Source organism: Sorex araneus, chromosome 1 (assembly GCF_027595985.1).
Source record: "Sorex araneus isolate mSorAra2 chromosome 1, mSorAra2.pri, whole genome shotgun sequence".
Taxonomy (NCBI): domain Eukaryota; kingdom Metazoa; phylum Chordata; class Mammalia; order Eulipotyphla; family Soricidae; genus Sorex; species Sorex araneus.
The window spans coordinates 350307691-350321260 of record NC_073302.1 but is presented as its reverse complement, the minus strand read 5'-3'; the positions used below and the strand labels follow the sequence as shown (position 1 = coordinate 350321260).

The following is a 13570-nucleotide window of genomic DNA, read 5'->3' as shown; positions in this document are numbered from 1 at the left end:
TTCTCTATCTGAACCTCCTTTCCCCCTAGCATGTGAGGCCAACTTCACATGCTGGCCTCATGTGAATAAGTGGATTAACATGGAAAGTATCATGCTAAGTGAAATTAGTCAGACAGAGAGAGATAGACATAGAAGAATTGCACTCATCTGCGGAATATAGTACCTTATTTAGTTTTGATTATGAGTACTTTGTTTCATAGTATCATAATGTTTATCTTCTTGAGAGAAAGGTACAAGTCAGTATTTGTGGGGTTTCTCTGAGTTATTTAATATGTGCTTAAATGGCAAGTTGATGTTAATGGATTTAGTTCTATAAGCTTGTGATTTGCTCAGCTTAATTTCTAGTACTAAATGAACACTTAGAAGGGTCAGGAATTCTTAATTATTTTGACAAGGAAAAGTTCATTTTTAATAGAATCCCATAATTCTGAAATATTTGCTATTTTTGAACAATCATTGGTGATATTTCTGTTTATTATAATGTGCTGACAGTATCAATGAAAACTTTAAGTAGAACTCTATATGAATTGTAAATAAATGACTTCTTTTATTTTAGCTCTTTGGCTGGCTTTTTAGCAAAATCCGTTTTGAGAATATTGTGTTTGGCATTCTAACAGCGATGTCAATTCAGGGCTGTGCCAACCTCCACAGCCAGTGGAGTGTGATGGGAGAGTTTAGCAACCTACCTCAGGAAGAGCTGATACAGTGGATAAAATACAATACCAGACAAGGTGTGTGGAGCCTCTTTGTATGTAAGTCTAGTTGCATATATGTACATATATATGAGATGATAAATATTATATCATCTCATATGTGTGTATGTATACCTTTAAAATGCACAGCCTCTCCCGATGTTGAGCTTGCTCACAGCACTCTTCACAAAATTAACCCAGCATCAACAGTTTTATGTCTCTAAGAACCCATCCTCCTAGATGATTGCCAAAACAGTTTTAATGAACATCAGAAGTTAATGATGACTCACAAAATCTGTGCTATAAATCTAAGATTGCTGCTGCATTTTAATTATAACATTGACAAGTCACCGAGAAATTAATCTCCTAATAGCAGTCCTGCCCCATAACAGGACACTGGAGATGAATTCTGATGGGATGAGGAGAATGTCAAAGATCTGCTCCAACTCTGTGGAGTTATAATCTTATTATTATCTAATAAGATTATTAACAATAATAGTTAATAATAAGGTATAATAGGATATTATAATATTATATTATTAATATTGTTGATCTTGTTATTGTGTTAATAGTAAGATTATTAATAATTAATAATAAGCTATTATTATAATATTATAAGATTAATTAAAATATATTATTATCATAATAATAATAAGATTTATGATCCTATTACTCTGTTTCCATAATTCACTTACACTCATTCTAAATACTACACCATAGTTTTTGTTTGGCTGCTTTTATTCCTACTTTATCTAAAACCATATCAAGCAGAGTTTATTTCACACCTAAATAATATTTTAAAGAATACTTGTGAACCTGGAGAGATAGCACAGGAGTTAGGCAATCACATTGCACATGGCTGAACCCATTTTGATCCCCAGCATCCCATCTGGTACCTTAAGCCCGCCAGAAGTGACCCCTGAGAACAGAGCCGGGAGTAAGCCCTGAACATCATTGGGTCTGACCCAGTCCCCACACCCCATAACCCCACACCCCTTTATTCTGTAAAGTTTCTTTTAATCTTTAATTTTTTCTAAGGGTTTTTTCATATTTGCTAATTTCCTCTGGCACAAGTTCTCTTGTTTACATTTATCCATGGCTCGCTGGTTGATATCCTCAACTCTTACTCAATAGTCAGGATTTTACTAATTATCCATCATGATGGCAAATTTTCATATATACCAACTCAAAAATTTGATTTGATCTATGACTTTCAAAGACTGTTATAAGTGGCAGTGCACTTAAAAGCTGACAGACCACTTTAATCAGAATTTTTCATTAATCCTGTGCTGACATTTCCTTAAAGAAGTCGGAGATGCACATTCCCTCAACCGTCCTTGTGTTCCCAGTAAGTGTCGTCTTTCCACTCTCTGAGGTAAAGTAGCTCTTTGTGTGTTTTCCCGTCTCTGGCTCAGTGTTCAGCCTGTGTTCCTGGAATATGGAGGCTCGGGAGCTCCAATTTGGCAACTTACTCTACAGTAACTGCCACAAACTAGAATCTTCTTATTTTGCTACCTCTTCCTTGTTTTTAATTTTTTATAAAGCTGTTCAAAAATATGATTACATTTACTATTTGAATTCCAATCCCACCACCACTGCACCTTCCCCTCACCATAGCTACCTCTTTTTTAAAAATTGAATCACTGTGAGCTATAGTTACAAAGATTTCATGTTTGACTTTCAGTCATACAATGATTGAACAACCATCCCTCCACCAGTATACATTTTCTACAACAATGTCCAGGTATTCCTCCCTGCCCTTCCCACCCCTCACCCTGCCTCTATGGCACAGTTTCCCTCTCTTCTCTCTACTTGGGGTCATTACGGTTTGCAATACAGATCCTGAGAGCCATCATATTTGTCCTTTATTAGCTCTCAGCACAAATCTCCCATCCCGAGCAATCCCTCCAACCATCAATGACTTGGTGATCACTTATCTATTCCAGATGCCTTCTCCCCCAGCTCATGAAGCAGGCTTCCAACCATGAGGCAATATTCCTGACCTTTGTCTCTACTGTCCTTGGGTATTAGTTTCATGTTATTTTTTTATTCCACAAATGAGTGCAGTCATTCTATGTCTGTCCCTCTCTTTCTGACTCATTTCACTTAGCATGATACTCTCCGTGTCTATCCACTTGTAAGCAAATTTCATGACTTCATCTTTCCTAACAGCTGCATAGTATTCCATTGTGTGGATATGCCAAAATTTCTTTAACCAGTCATCCATTTTGAGGCACTCAGGTTGTTTCCAGATTCCGGCCATTGTGAACAGTGCTGCAGTGAACATACAAGTGCAGATGTCATTTCTACTGTGCTTTTTTGAACCCCGGCATATATTCCTAGAATATATATCTTCTTTAGATTAGTGAAATTTTCAATGAGTTTTAAAGGGACTGTATTCTAGGTTTTGGGTTTTATTTTTCTTTGTGGGCCACACTCAGGGGTACTCAGGGCTTATTCCTGGCTCTGTGCTTAACGATCTCTCATACTGTACTCAGAGGTTACTGGGGGATATGTGGGATACTAGGATACCCAGGTCAGCCACGTGCAAGGCAAACACCCTACCCACTGTACTGTCTTTCTGGTTCAATGGGACCATATTCTTACTGAAAGCTACATTGAATTCATTAGGGGGGGAGGGACAAGTGCTACTACCCAAGCCTACCATGGCTGTACCATTTGTGCACTGCACAGATACGCTCCATTGAGAGGCCAGGTAGGAACTGAAACCAACCTGTTGGGCCACTTAGAAGTCATGTATTTGTGTAACTTTAACATGTCAGAGAGGCATGTTTTTCTAATATACGTGGTAGACTAAGAGGCTATTAAGCATATTTGTAAGAAAATAATTTTTTTCCTCGCTATAGTACAAATTCATCTCTCACCAAGAGAAAAGAAGAGAGAGGGGCGTGTCTTTATGTCTGTCTCTGCCTCCGTGTCTTTATCCTGCTGACAGGCTGCCTCAGCTCCTGTGTATGGCCCTGCGCCTACGCCTCGAGTCCTTCAACCCAGAGTTCCTCGCCCATGACTCTTATCAACACTGTGTTTTGCAGACAATGAAAAGCCCCCTGTTCCATTATCACTAGATGCAGTTGCCCTCCCGCACACTCTTCCCCACACCCTGACTCAGTTCAGATTGCATCCAAAGGTGTCCCCCGAAGTCAGCAGTGTTCGTAGGACATAGAATCATACCTGGTTGAGAATCTGCTCTGGTCTAAGGATTTTTATCATTAATTATGGAATTTTTCAGTAAGAAACATTTATACTCATTGACTTATATATTTTCAAACTTGAAATACTTAAGAGTTTTATTTAGAGTTATTTAGAGAATGCTCATTGCAGCTCAAACATCTTGTTATGTACATGAGGTAAAACTAATTAATATGCCCTATTCATAAGTGTATTTATTGGGTTGAATTAAAATAATGACAGTACTTATAATTACTCATAGTAAGTTATTGTATAAGAAGTAAGTATCTGGTCTTTTTATGTTCTGTGACAGAAAATTCAAAGTTAAATAGAACTGGCTAGTATATTTTGGTATATTCCTAGTTGTTACCAGAAATATCATTATAAATGCCATTTACCTGTGGAGTAATAATAGCAAATAATAAAATAACTTCATAAAATACATAAATTTTATAAATTCAGACAGAAACAAAAGAAGCTCATTTATGTATAAAAATATCTGAGGGAAGAACGTTTTCCTCTGATCAATTCTGAGTATTACCATTCATAACCTACAGAAGTTCAAAATCTGTTAAAGATCTCCCATAAAACTTATCTTTTTAAACATTTAGTTATTAGAATTTAAATTAGTAGAACAAGCTATGAACACTGTAACTCTTTCTCATTCTAGATATCTTTCCAGGCTCTCATCATAGTGTTTTTGTTTTGTTCTTTTTGGGACTACCCCAGCAGTTCCCAGAGAGCGCAGGTGGGAACTAGGGAGCCATATGAGGCTCCCTAGTTCCCCCCACCCCACCCTGCCACTGTAGCAGGGCATTCCCCTCTGTTCTCTCTCTCTAATTAGCTGTTGTGGTTTGCAATAAAGGTGTTGAGTGGCTGCTGTGCTCAGTCTCTAGCCCTCATTCAGCCCGCAACTCCCTTCCCCCACATGGCCTTCAACTACAATGTAGTTGGTGATCGCTTCTCTGAGTTGCCCTTTCCCCGGAACGTGAGGCCAGCCGCGAAGCCATGGGGTCAACCTCCTGGTACTTATTTCTACGGTTCTTGGGTATTAGTCTCCCACTCTGATATTCTATATACCATAGATGAGTGCAGTCTTTCTATGTCTGTCTCTCTCTTTCTGACTCATCTCACTCAGCATGAAACTTTTCATGCCCATCCACTTAACTACAAAATTCTTGACTTCCTTTTTTCTAACAGCTGCATAGTATTCCATTGTATAGATGTACCAAAGTTTCCTGAAAACGGTCTTGTAATTTTTTAGTAAAAAATGCTTTAGGGAATATCATCTTGTTTTTCAGATGCCGTGTTTGCTGGCGCCATGCCTACAATGGCCAGTGTCAAGCTCTCTACTCTTCGCCCCATTGTGAATCACCCACATTATGAGGACGCAGACTTGAGGTCGGCAGCTGGCTGAGTGTTTCAGTCAGACACACTTGGAAATTATATTAACTCTTAGAAGACAAAATCACACAGTTACACACACAGACACACATATTTCTATCCTAGTATTAGAAGGCATTGGAAAATATCTACTATCTATTCAAATATGACAATATGTACCAGATGATTCTAAAGCAAGCTTGCTAGACCTCTGAAGACAACAACTCAAATATCAGTTCTCTAAACTTAAAATTGTGTCACATATTTATGAACATGTATATGTATGTATATGTCTCTGTATGCACGTGTGTGTTCCAATAAAATGGGCCCTAAGTAGTAAAAATTGGCATTCTGGTACATTTGTGTAATGGCCGTAGTTCCAGTAACTAACTCTTGCTGTAGGTGCCACAGATCCTCCGCCTGATTTAAAAATCCTTTTTATCTTGCTGGTTGATAGTGACTACTTTTAACAGACAAGAACAGTAACTGAAATGTGCTATAATATATGCATTATGAAAATTTACAGGTTTTACTGACTGATTAGAGAATTTCCATTTCCGTGAAGGTGTTAAAGCTCTCTTTTCCTGAAATGGCTGACTTCAAATATCATTTAAACTTTTGGACCTGGATAGATAGAATAGGGTTAAGCTTGCTGTGCATGCAGCCAACCTGGGTTTGATCTTGGCACCATACATGGTTCCTCGTGCCCTGACGGGGTAATTCCTAAGTGCAGACAACAACTTAGTGCTCCTAGGTGTGGCCCAAAAGCAAACAAAATTATTTTAATTCTAATAATTGTCAGGATAATCTTTTTGTGGCCAATTGTTATAAATTTTTGTATGCTGTAAATCAAGACATTTTATTCTTATTTTTTTTGTCTTCATAAATTTTATTTATTTTTTAATTGAATCACAGTGATATACACAGTTACAAAGTTGTTCATGATTTGGTGTCAGTCATTTAATGTTCCAGCACCGGTCCCTTCGCCAGTGTACTTTTCCCACCACCAGTGGTCTGTTTGCCTCCCCCCATCGCCGCCTGCCACTATGCAGGCAGACATTCTCTCTCTTTCTCTCTCTCTCTCTCTCTCTGTCTCTGTCTCTCTCTCCCCCCCCCGCCCCTCCCCTCTTCCCTCTCTCCCCTCTCTCCTCCTTTTCTCCTCTCTTCCCTCTCTCCTTTCTCTCCTCTCCTCTTTCTCCTCTTTCTCTCCCCTTCTCCCCCTCTCCCCGCCACCCTTATGGTTTGCAGTACAGGGGATGAAAGGTTATCAGGTACCTCCTTTTACCTACTTACAACACTCAGTTCCTGTCCAAAACAATCATTTCCAAGTATTATTGTCACATTGGTCCCTTCTCTGTCGTAACTACCCTTCTTCCCCCACATGCTCTCGTGGAAAGCTTTCAACCATAGACCAGTCTTCCTGGCCTCTGTTTACCTTGGCCTTGGATATTAGATTCATATTAATATTTATACACATATATTATTATTCATTAGGGCTGGAGTGATAGCACAGCAGGTAGGGTGTTTGCCTTGTATCTGGCCGACCCAGGTTCAATTCTTTCATCCCTCTGGGAGAGCCGGCAAGCTACTGAGAGTATCTCTCCCACACAGTGATGTAATATTATATATACATATATATATATTAGTGAGTATATACATATATATTGTATATAATATATGTACATATAGTATATATGTATATTTTATATCCCACAAATAGATGCAGTCATTTCTGTACCTGTCAACTCATTTCACTCAGCAGATACTCTCCATGTCCATCGATTAGAAAATAAACAAATTTCATCACTTCAGTCTTCCTAATGGCTGCATAATATTCCATTGCATAGATATACTTTAGTTTCTTTATTCATTCATCTGTTCTTGGGCACTTGGGTGGTTTCCAGATTCTGGATATGGTGAATAGTGTTGCTATGAACATAGAAATGCAGATGGTGTTTCTGCTATGTGTTTTTGGACCCTTGGGATATATTCCCAGAAGTGGTGTTTCTGGGTCATATGGGAGCTCAATTTCTAGTTTTTGGAGGAATGTCCATATTGTTTTCCAGAAAGACTGGACCAGTCATCATTCCCACCAACTATGAATGAGAGTCCCTTTCTTCCCTCATCCATTCCAGCACTGGTTGTTCTTGTTCTTTTGGATGTGTGCCAGTTTATGTGGTATAAGGTGATATCTCATTGTTGTTTTGATTTGCATCTCCCTGATTATTAGTGATATACAGTATGGTTTCATGTGCCCTTTGGCCATGTGAGATTCTTATTTGAGGACGTTTCTGTTCATTTCTTCTCCCCATTTTTTGATAGGGTTGGATTTTTTTTCTTGTAAATATCTACCAGTGTCATATAACTTTGACATTAGCCCTTTATCAGATCAGTTTTGGGTAAATGATCTTTTCCCATCTATGGCTTGTCTATCTTAGACAATAAGTAAGTTGTTTAAGTGTTTAAAGTTTAGTGCTGGTTGTTGAGTATCTTGAGATTCTAAAATTATAAGCATAATAACAATTTATTGAGAATTACATAAAATTTCATGTAAGTTCAGATCTTCTGTTTTATCATATTTTAGCAAACGTTCCTACTCTTAAAGCACCTATTCAGATATTTTCTCCACAACCCCACTGTCTTGAACATTCTACTTGCTACACTCAGTCACAACCCCTATGCTTTTCAGGGTCTAGAAATGGAATTGTCTACTCAAATCTACATGTTCACTATATCCAGTCTCTAGCTGAATGTGTCCCATGGGCAGATACTCGGAAGTATGCAATAGGTGTTTTGTTTGGAATTGTCCTATTTCTAACTGTGGATTCCCTTGTGTTCGAACAAGCAGCACAATCATTCCTCAGCATCTCTGGGAGTTGGTTCCAGACCTCAGTGGAAACCCAGATCTATAGATGCCCCAGTGTCTTACATAAAGTGAGCTAGTGTTTGTGTTAATCTACATACACCTCCCGTATACTTTAGGTCATCTCTAGATGGCTTATAATATCTAATGCAACATTAATTGTTGTTATACTATTTTGTTTACGGAATCATGACAAAAGGTAAAGTCTACATATTTAGTACAGATGTACCCAGCTGTGTGATACTGCATTGTACTTTTATTTTCAGTTCATGCACTGTAGCACTGCACTGTTGTCCCATTATTCATCAATTTGCTTGAGCTGGCACCAGTAACATCTCCATTGTGAGACTTGTTGTTGTTACTGTTTTTGGCATATTGAATATGCCACACGTAGCTTGCCAGGCTCTGCCATGCAGGCGGGATACTCTTGGGCTTGCCGGGCTCTTTTGAGAGGGACAGAGGAGTCAAACCCAGGTCAGCCACATGTAAGGCAAACATTCTACCTGCTGTGCTATCGCTTCAGTCCATAGTTGGTTAAATCTTGGATGCAGAACCCATAAAGCCTAACTGTACTTAAAATTCAAACTGCTTTAGCATGTGCAAATTGGTAAGAAAGTGAAAATTATTATCCCCCAAATATTTGAGACAGTTTAGGGTCATACATATCAATGTTTCACCAGCACTGAGCTTTTAATTTGTTACATAAGTTTTCTTTATCCATTCTATTATAGTTTAATTTTTAAAAAACTTTTGTTTTTATTTAAAAGGGCTCGAACAAAAATAGTTTATTCTACATACAGTCGAAAGTCTGCAAAAGAAGTAAGAGATAAACTTATGGGTTTATATGTGAATTATTACGTTTTTGAAGAGGCATGGTGCGTTGTCAGAACTAAGTAAGTATGATAAAGGTATATTTTTCAGTGAGAAATGTTTTGTTATAGATATTATTTTAAAAGAGATTTTATTCACCAAAATATTTCCCTATTTCAAATAACAATATTAGTATTCTGGTTTCAATTCAAAATCATAAATTTATCTTTCAAAATGTTCAATTTTTGTATTTGTATTCAATGTGTGAAATATATTTTTAAATTTATTTTACTACATATCTGAAACATAGATTTAAATGTATAACAGAGTGAAGTAGAGAATTCTATGTACCTCTGTGGACAAGTAATTCCTAGCATTAGAAGTATATCCATGGAGGATATATTTCATGATGAAATTTGCAAGTTTCTTGGGCTTTTGGCACATTCCTAAAACATCCCAAAAAGCAGAAAGCAGATTCATGATTACTGGTTCAAGAGGTCAGGGTACAGCAGAGCAACTATACTCTTACAGAGAACCCTTTTATACAGGGAGCTCCTTTAGAAGTGAGGGATATACAGAGAAGGACTTTCAAATATGATCATACTATGTCCAAATCCTGGACTATTTAAAATACAGGCTTTAAAAAAAGAGGGACTCAAGATAGTACAGTTCGTAAGGCTGTAGTTTGTATGCTGCTGTCCTGGGTTCGATCCCCAGCATCCCATATGGTCTCTGAACCTGCCAGGAATGATTCCTGAGTGCAGAGCTAGGAGTAACCGTGAGCACTGCCCAGTCTATTCCATAACCCAAAAATAATAAATAAAAAAGAGATAGTTGGAATCTGAAAGTACTAAATAGAAACAGTTACTGTACATGACATGAAATCCAGTATTTAAATTCTATTCTAGAGCAACAACAAATGGTCATTAACAAATAGAACACTGCAGAATCACTGTAATGTATTAACTTAGAGCTTGAAGTTAAAGAATATTAGGGAAATGGGCACATGTGACCAATACTCAGGGGAAAAGACATAAGTAGACATGGATCAAGTGAGCCCAGATGTTATTTAGCAAACACTGTTTGCAAAGTCGTCATTACAAAGTTTCAAACATCAAATAACTAAAGGAAAACTTGGTAAACAAGAGCAACTAGAGGAGCCTGCAGTCCCACCAGTGTGTGTCCGTGCCTCGTGCCCGGGAGGCCCAGTGGGCCTTTCCACTGCTGACCCTCGAGCCTGCAGCCTTGTGTCCCGGCATTGGCCTTCTGAGAGGAGGACCCGGGTGGCCCCTTAGCACTGCAGGGACGCCCCTCCCAGAAAATGGCTTAAATGCTGAGATATGGAATCTCCACTGAGAAATAAAACATCCACCTCAGAAAAATAGAAATTGTATAACTAAAAAGTATGAACAAGTGAAATCAAAATTGTTAAAATGTGTTCAATAGATCTGAAATGACAGCAATAGACAACTGGTCAATTTGAAAACAGCTTTTTAAAATAGCCAATCTGAAGAACAGGGATGAAAATAATGACTGAAGGGGATCGCATTAAAGCGCAGCAGAGTTAAAAATAAAGACTAAAGAAGAAGAAAAAAACAGACTAAAGAGAAAATGTTCAAAGTAATGAGAAAAAGTAATATACCCCCTAGATGGGCTGAATCAATAGCACAGTGGGTAGAGCGTTTACCTTGCACATAGCTGACCCGGGTTTGATTCCTCCGCCCCTCTCGGAGAGCCTGGCAAGCTACCGAGAGTATCCCACCCACATGGAAGAGCCTGGCAAGCTACCCATGGCGTATTGGATATGCCAAAAACAGTAACAGGTCTCACAATGGAGACGTTACTAGTGCCCACTTGAGCAAATCGATGAACAACAGGATGACAGTGATGACAGTGCAGTGCTACTCCACTAGATATGATTTTCAGATATGATTATTAAAAAATAATAATCAGCAGTATTAGAACAATTTAATGATTAGCTGTTAAATTACAATTGTAATTATTATCAATTATTAGGTAATTAATTTATTGGTAATAATTTTCTTTAAAAATTTCCCAGTGACTAATAATTGGATAATTCAAAATACTGAAGGAAAATATCAACTACAAATTATATATCCAGTGAATGTATAATTTAAGACAAACAGTACAACATTTTAAATAAAAATCTGAGATAACTTGTTGCTCACATACTTAAGATTGAGTAAAATTCTTTAAGCTTATGGGACTTGACACAAGATAGTAATGCAGATATACCACTATACTAACATGTATTAGAAGTAGAACGTATTTAGATAAATATTCATTACTTTTATGCACATATGCATTTTTCTTCTAAAAATCTTTAACCTATTTTTTATGTAAAGTGACATTGTATTTTTAAGTTTATTATATAAATAGATTTAATACATATGATAAAATTAGCATAAGTAAAGGAACTTTCAAGAAATAAAATGTAAAATTTACTGGCAATAGTCCAATTTTAATGTTAAATTTTGATAAATGATAGATGCCTATGGTAATTTGTAGAGCAAACACTAAAAAATGCAACCATAAGTAATAAATGATCAAATGATATCTTAAAATTAGCTTTCCATGAAAAGTCTAAAAAGTCTACATGAAAAGTCTAAAAAGATTTAAAATGGAAGAAACAGAAAAAACTGAAAAATGGCATGCCTAAATAATAACAGGCAATTACAAGTGAATGAGAACTAAATACTTATGTCAAGAGACAGACATTGGCGTCTTGAATATGATGATAAAATTTAAAAAGTACATTTACTTTATTGCATTTTGATAATTTTAATAGAGAGGTTTTTATGTTGTATAAGCAAAGTAAAATTGTTTAGTCAATACATTTGTATTTAAAAAATGGTATGTTGGGGCTGGAGCAATAGCACAGTGGGTAGGGCATTTGCCAACCCGGGTTCGATTCCCAGCATCCTGTATGGTCCCCTGAGCAATGCCAGGAGTAATTTCTGAGTGTACAGCCAGGAGTAACCCCTGTGTATCACCGGTTGTGATCCAAAAAAGCAAAAAAAAAAAAAGTTGTGATTCTTTCCCATGTTCATTACTTAAATTGAAAGTTTGAGTCTTAATCACCAGAATTCCTCTAAAGAAGAATGCTGTAAGAAATCACGCAACCCGGAGATTCTTCTGGCAGCGATTTATTCAGAGACCTTCTCATGCAAAACGGGAAAGAGGAACTAGGGACGAACGAGGAGGAACCCCACCTAGCTAGGCAGCTTCCCTCCTTATATACCCCTCGCTGCTTGCTTAGGCCCAAGTGTCTGCAGCTGATAGACTAGTTACAGCTCGTGGCCTGACAAGACATCCTGATTCCTTATCAGGTGTTATCTACGAAGCACAGTGTAATTAACAAGAAACAGGTGTCCACGAAGCACGGTCCCATGGCAGCTCTCCACAGAGGCAGTGTTTAAAATTCCCCCATCACCAGAAGTAGGTTTGAGAGTCTCTAACTCCTCAGGAGACTGCAGTTTGTGAGCACCATGGGAAATGAATTTTCAATATGTATTGATGATAACACATCTTTCATTGTTTGGTCACATGGAACTTAAAGATACCACTTTAATTTAATTTATTTAGTTATTTAATTTATAATTTATAAATTATTATTTATTTATTTAATTTATAATTTAAAATAATTCAATTTCATGTTTGTTATCTCTGTTGAACTTAGGTCTTATTGAAATTATACTAAAATATTAGATATGTATTAAATGAATATATATACATATATGTATATCTACATATACATATATGTATATGTGTGTATATATATATATACACACACACACATACACACACACACACATTTACATGCTTGTTTGGTTTTTCAGACCTGGCTGCAGCATGCTGGAGATCTGGGATCTGGAAGACCCTTCCAACGCTGCCAACCCTCCCTTATGCAGCGTCTTGCTCAGTGACGCGAAGCCTTACTTCACCACAGTGTTTCAGAATAGTGTGTACAGAGTACTGAAGGTGAACGCGGCATGAGTCTGTCCATTACGCTGTAGAGCAGTGCGCTTAAAGCAACCACTTTGGGCCTTACACGCATCAATAAAAAATCACAAGCTTTAAGAAGGGACCCTTAAGAAAAGGATATTAAGACTTAAAATTTTTCTGATTACTCAGAGTTAGATTTTTTATTGCTTTTCACTGAGTAGCAACCCTATTAAGGTTGTCATATAAATGATCAAATTACATCAGATTGTATGACCAAATGTTCATCTCAAAGAAAAATATGTCTGTATAAGAACAGTGAAATTTAATAATCAAAGGTAGGTGAGTCCCTTTGTGTCCCCCTCGGTGAACTCCTCCAAGACTGTCTATGGTTCCAGGAGGCAGAGTCTAGCTCTCTCTACGCCTGGCCCCCGCTTTGTCGTTGGGGGCGTTTGAGGCCAGTCACTAGTAACACGTGTGTACCTCTGTGAGGAAACTTGCTGTTCATGACCTATGGTCTGATAAGGGGGTTTGCTCTCAGTAGTCCTCAGGAGAGATCTTTAATAGATTCTTAGTAACTCTTCTTATAATTTCAAGTTACTTTTTTTCAAAACAACATATTTTGTGATGTTTTGAATCTTGAAATTTATTTAATCAAACAAGAATTTAC

At 37.4% G+C, this 13570-nt stretch overlaps 1 protein-coding gene across 1 annotated transcript in view; it reads left to right on the top strand.

The window, feature by feature from the left end:
* Positions 1-13313, top strand: part of DPY19L2 (dpy-19 like 2) — a 151234-nt gene extending 137921 nt beyond the window's left edge. The window contains exons 19-22 of the mRNA XM_055128523.1: positions 557-731; positions 5183-5282; positions 8895-9020; positions 12798-13313. Coding sequence (XP_054984498.1) covers positions 557-731; positions 5183-5282; positions 8895-9020; positions 12798-12954 — 558 coding nt within the window. The 3' untranslated portion in view covers positions 12955-13313. The remainder of the gene's footprint in view (positions 1-556; positions 732-5182; positions 5283-8894; positions 9021-12797) is intronic.
* Positions 13314-13570: the final 257 nt, after the last annotated feature.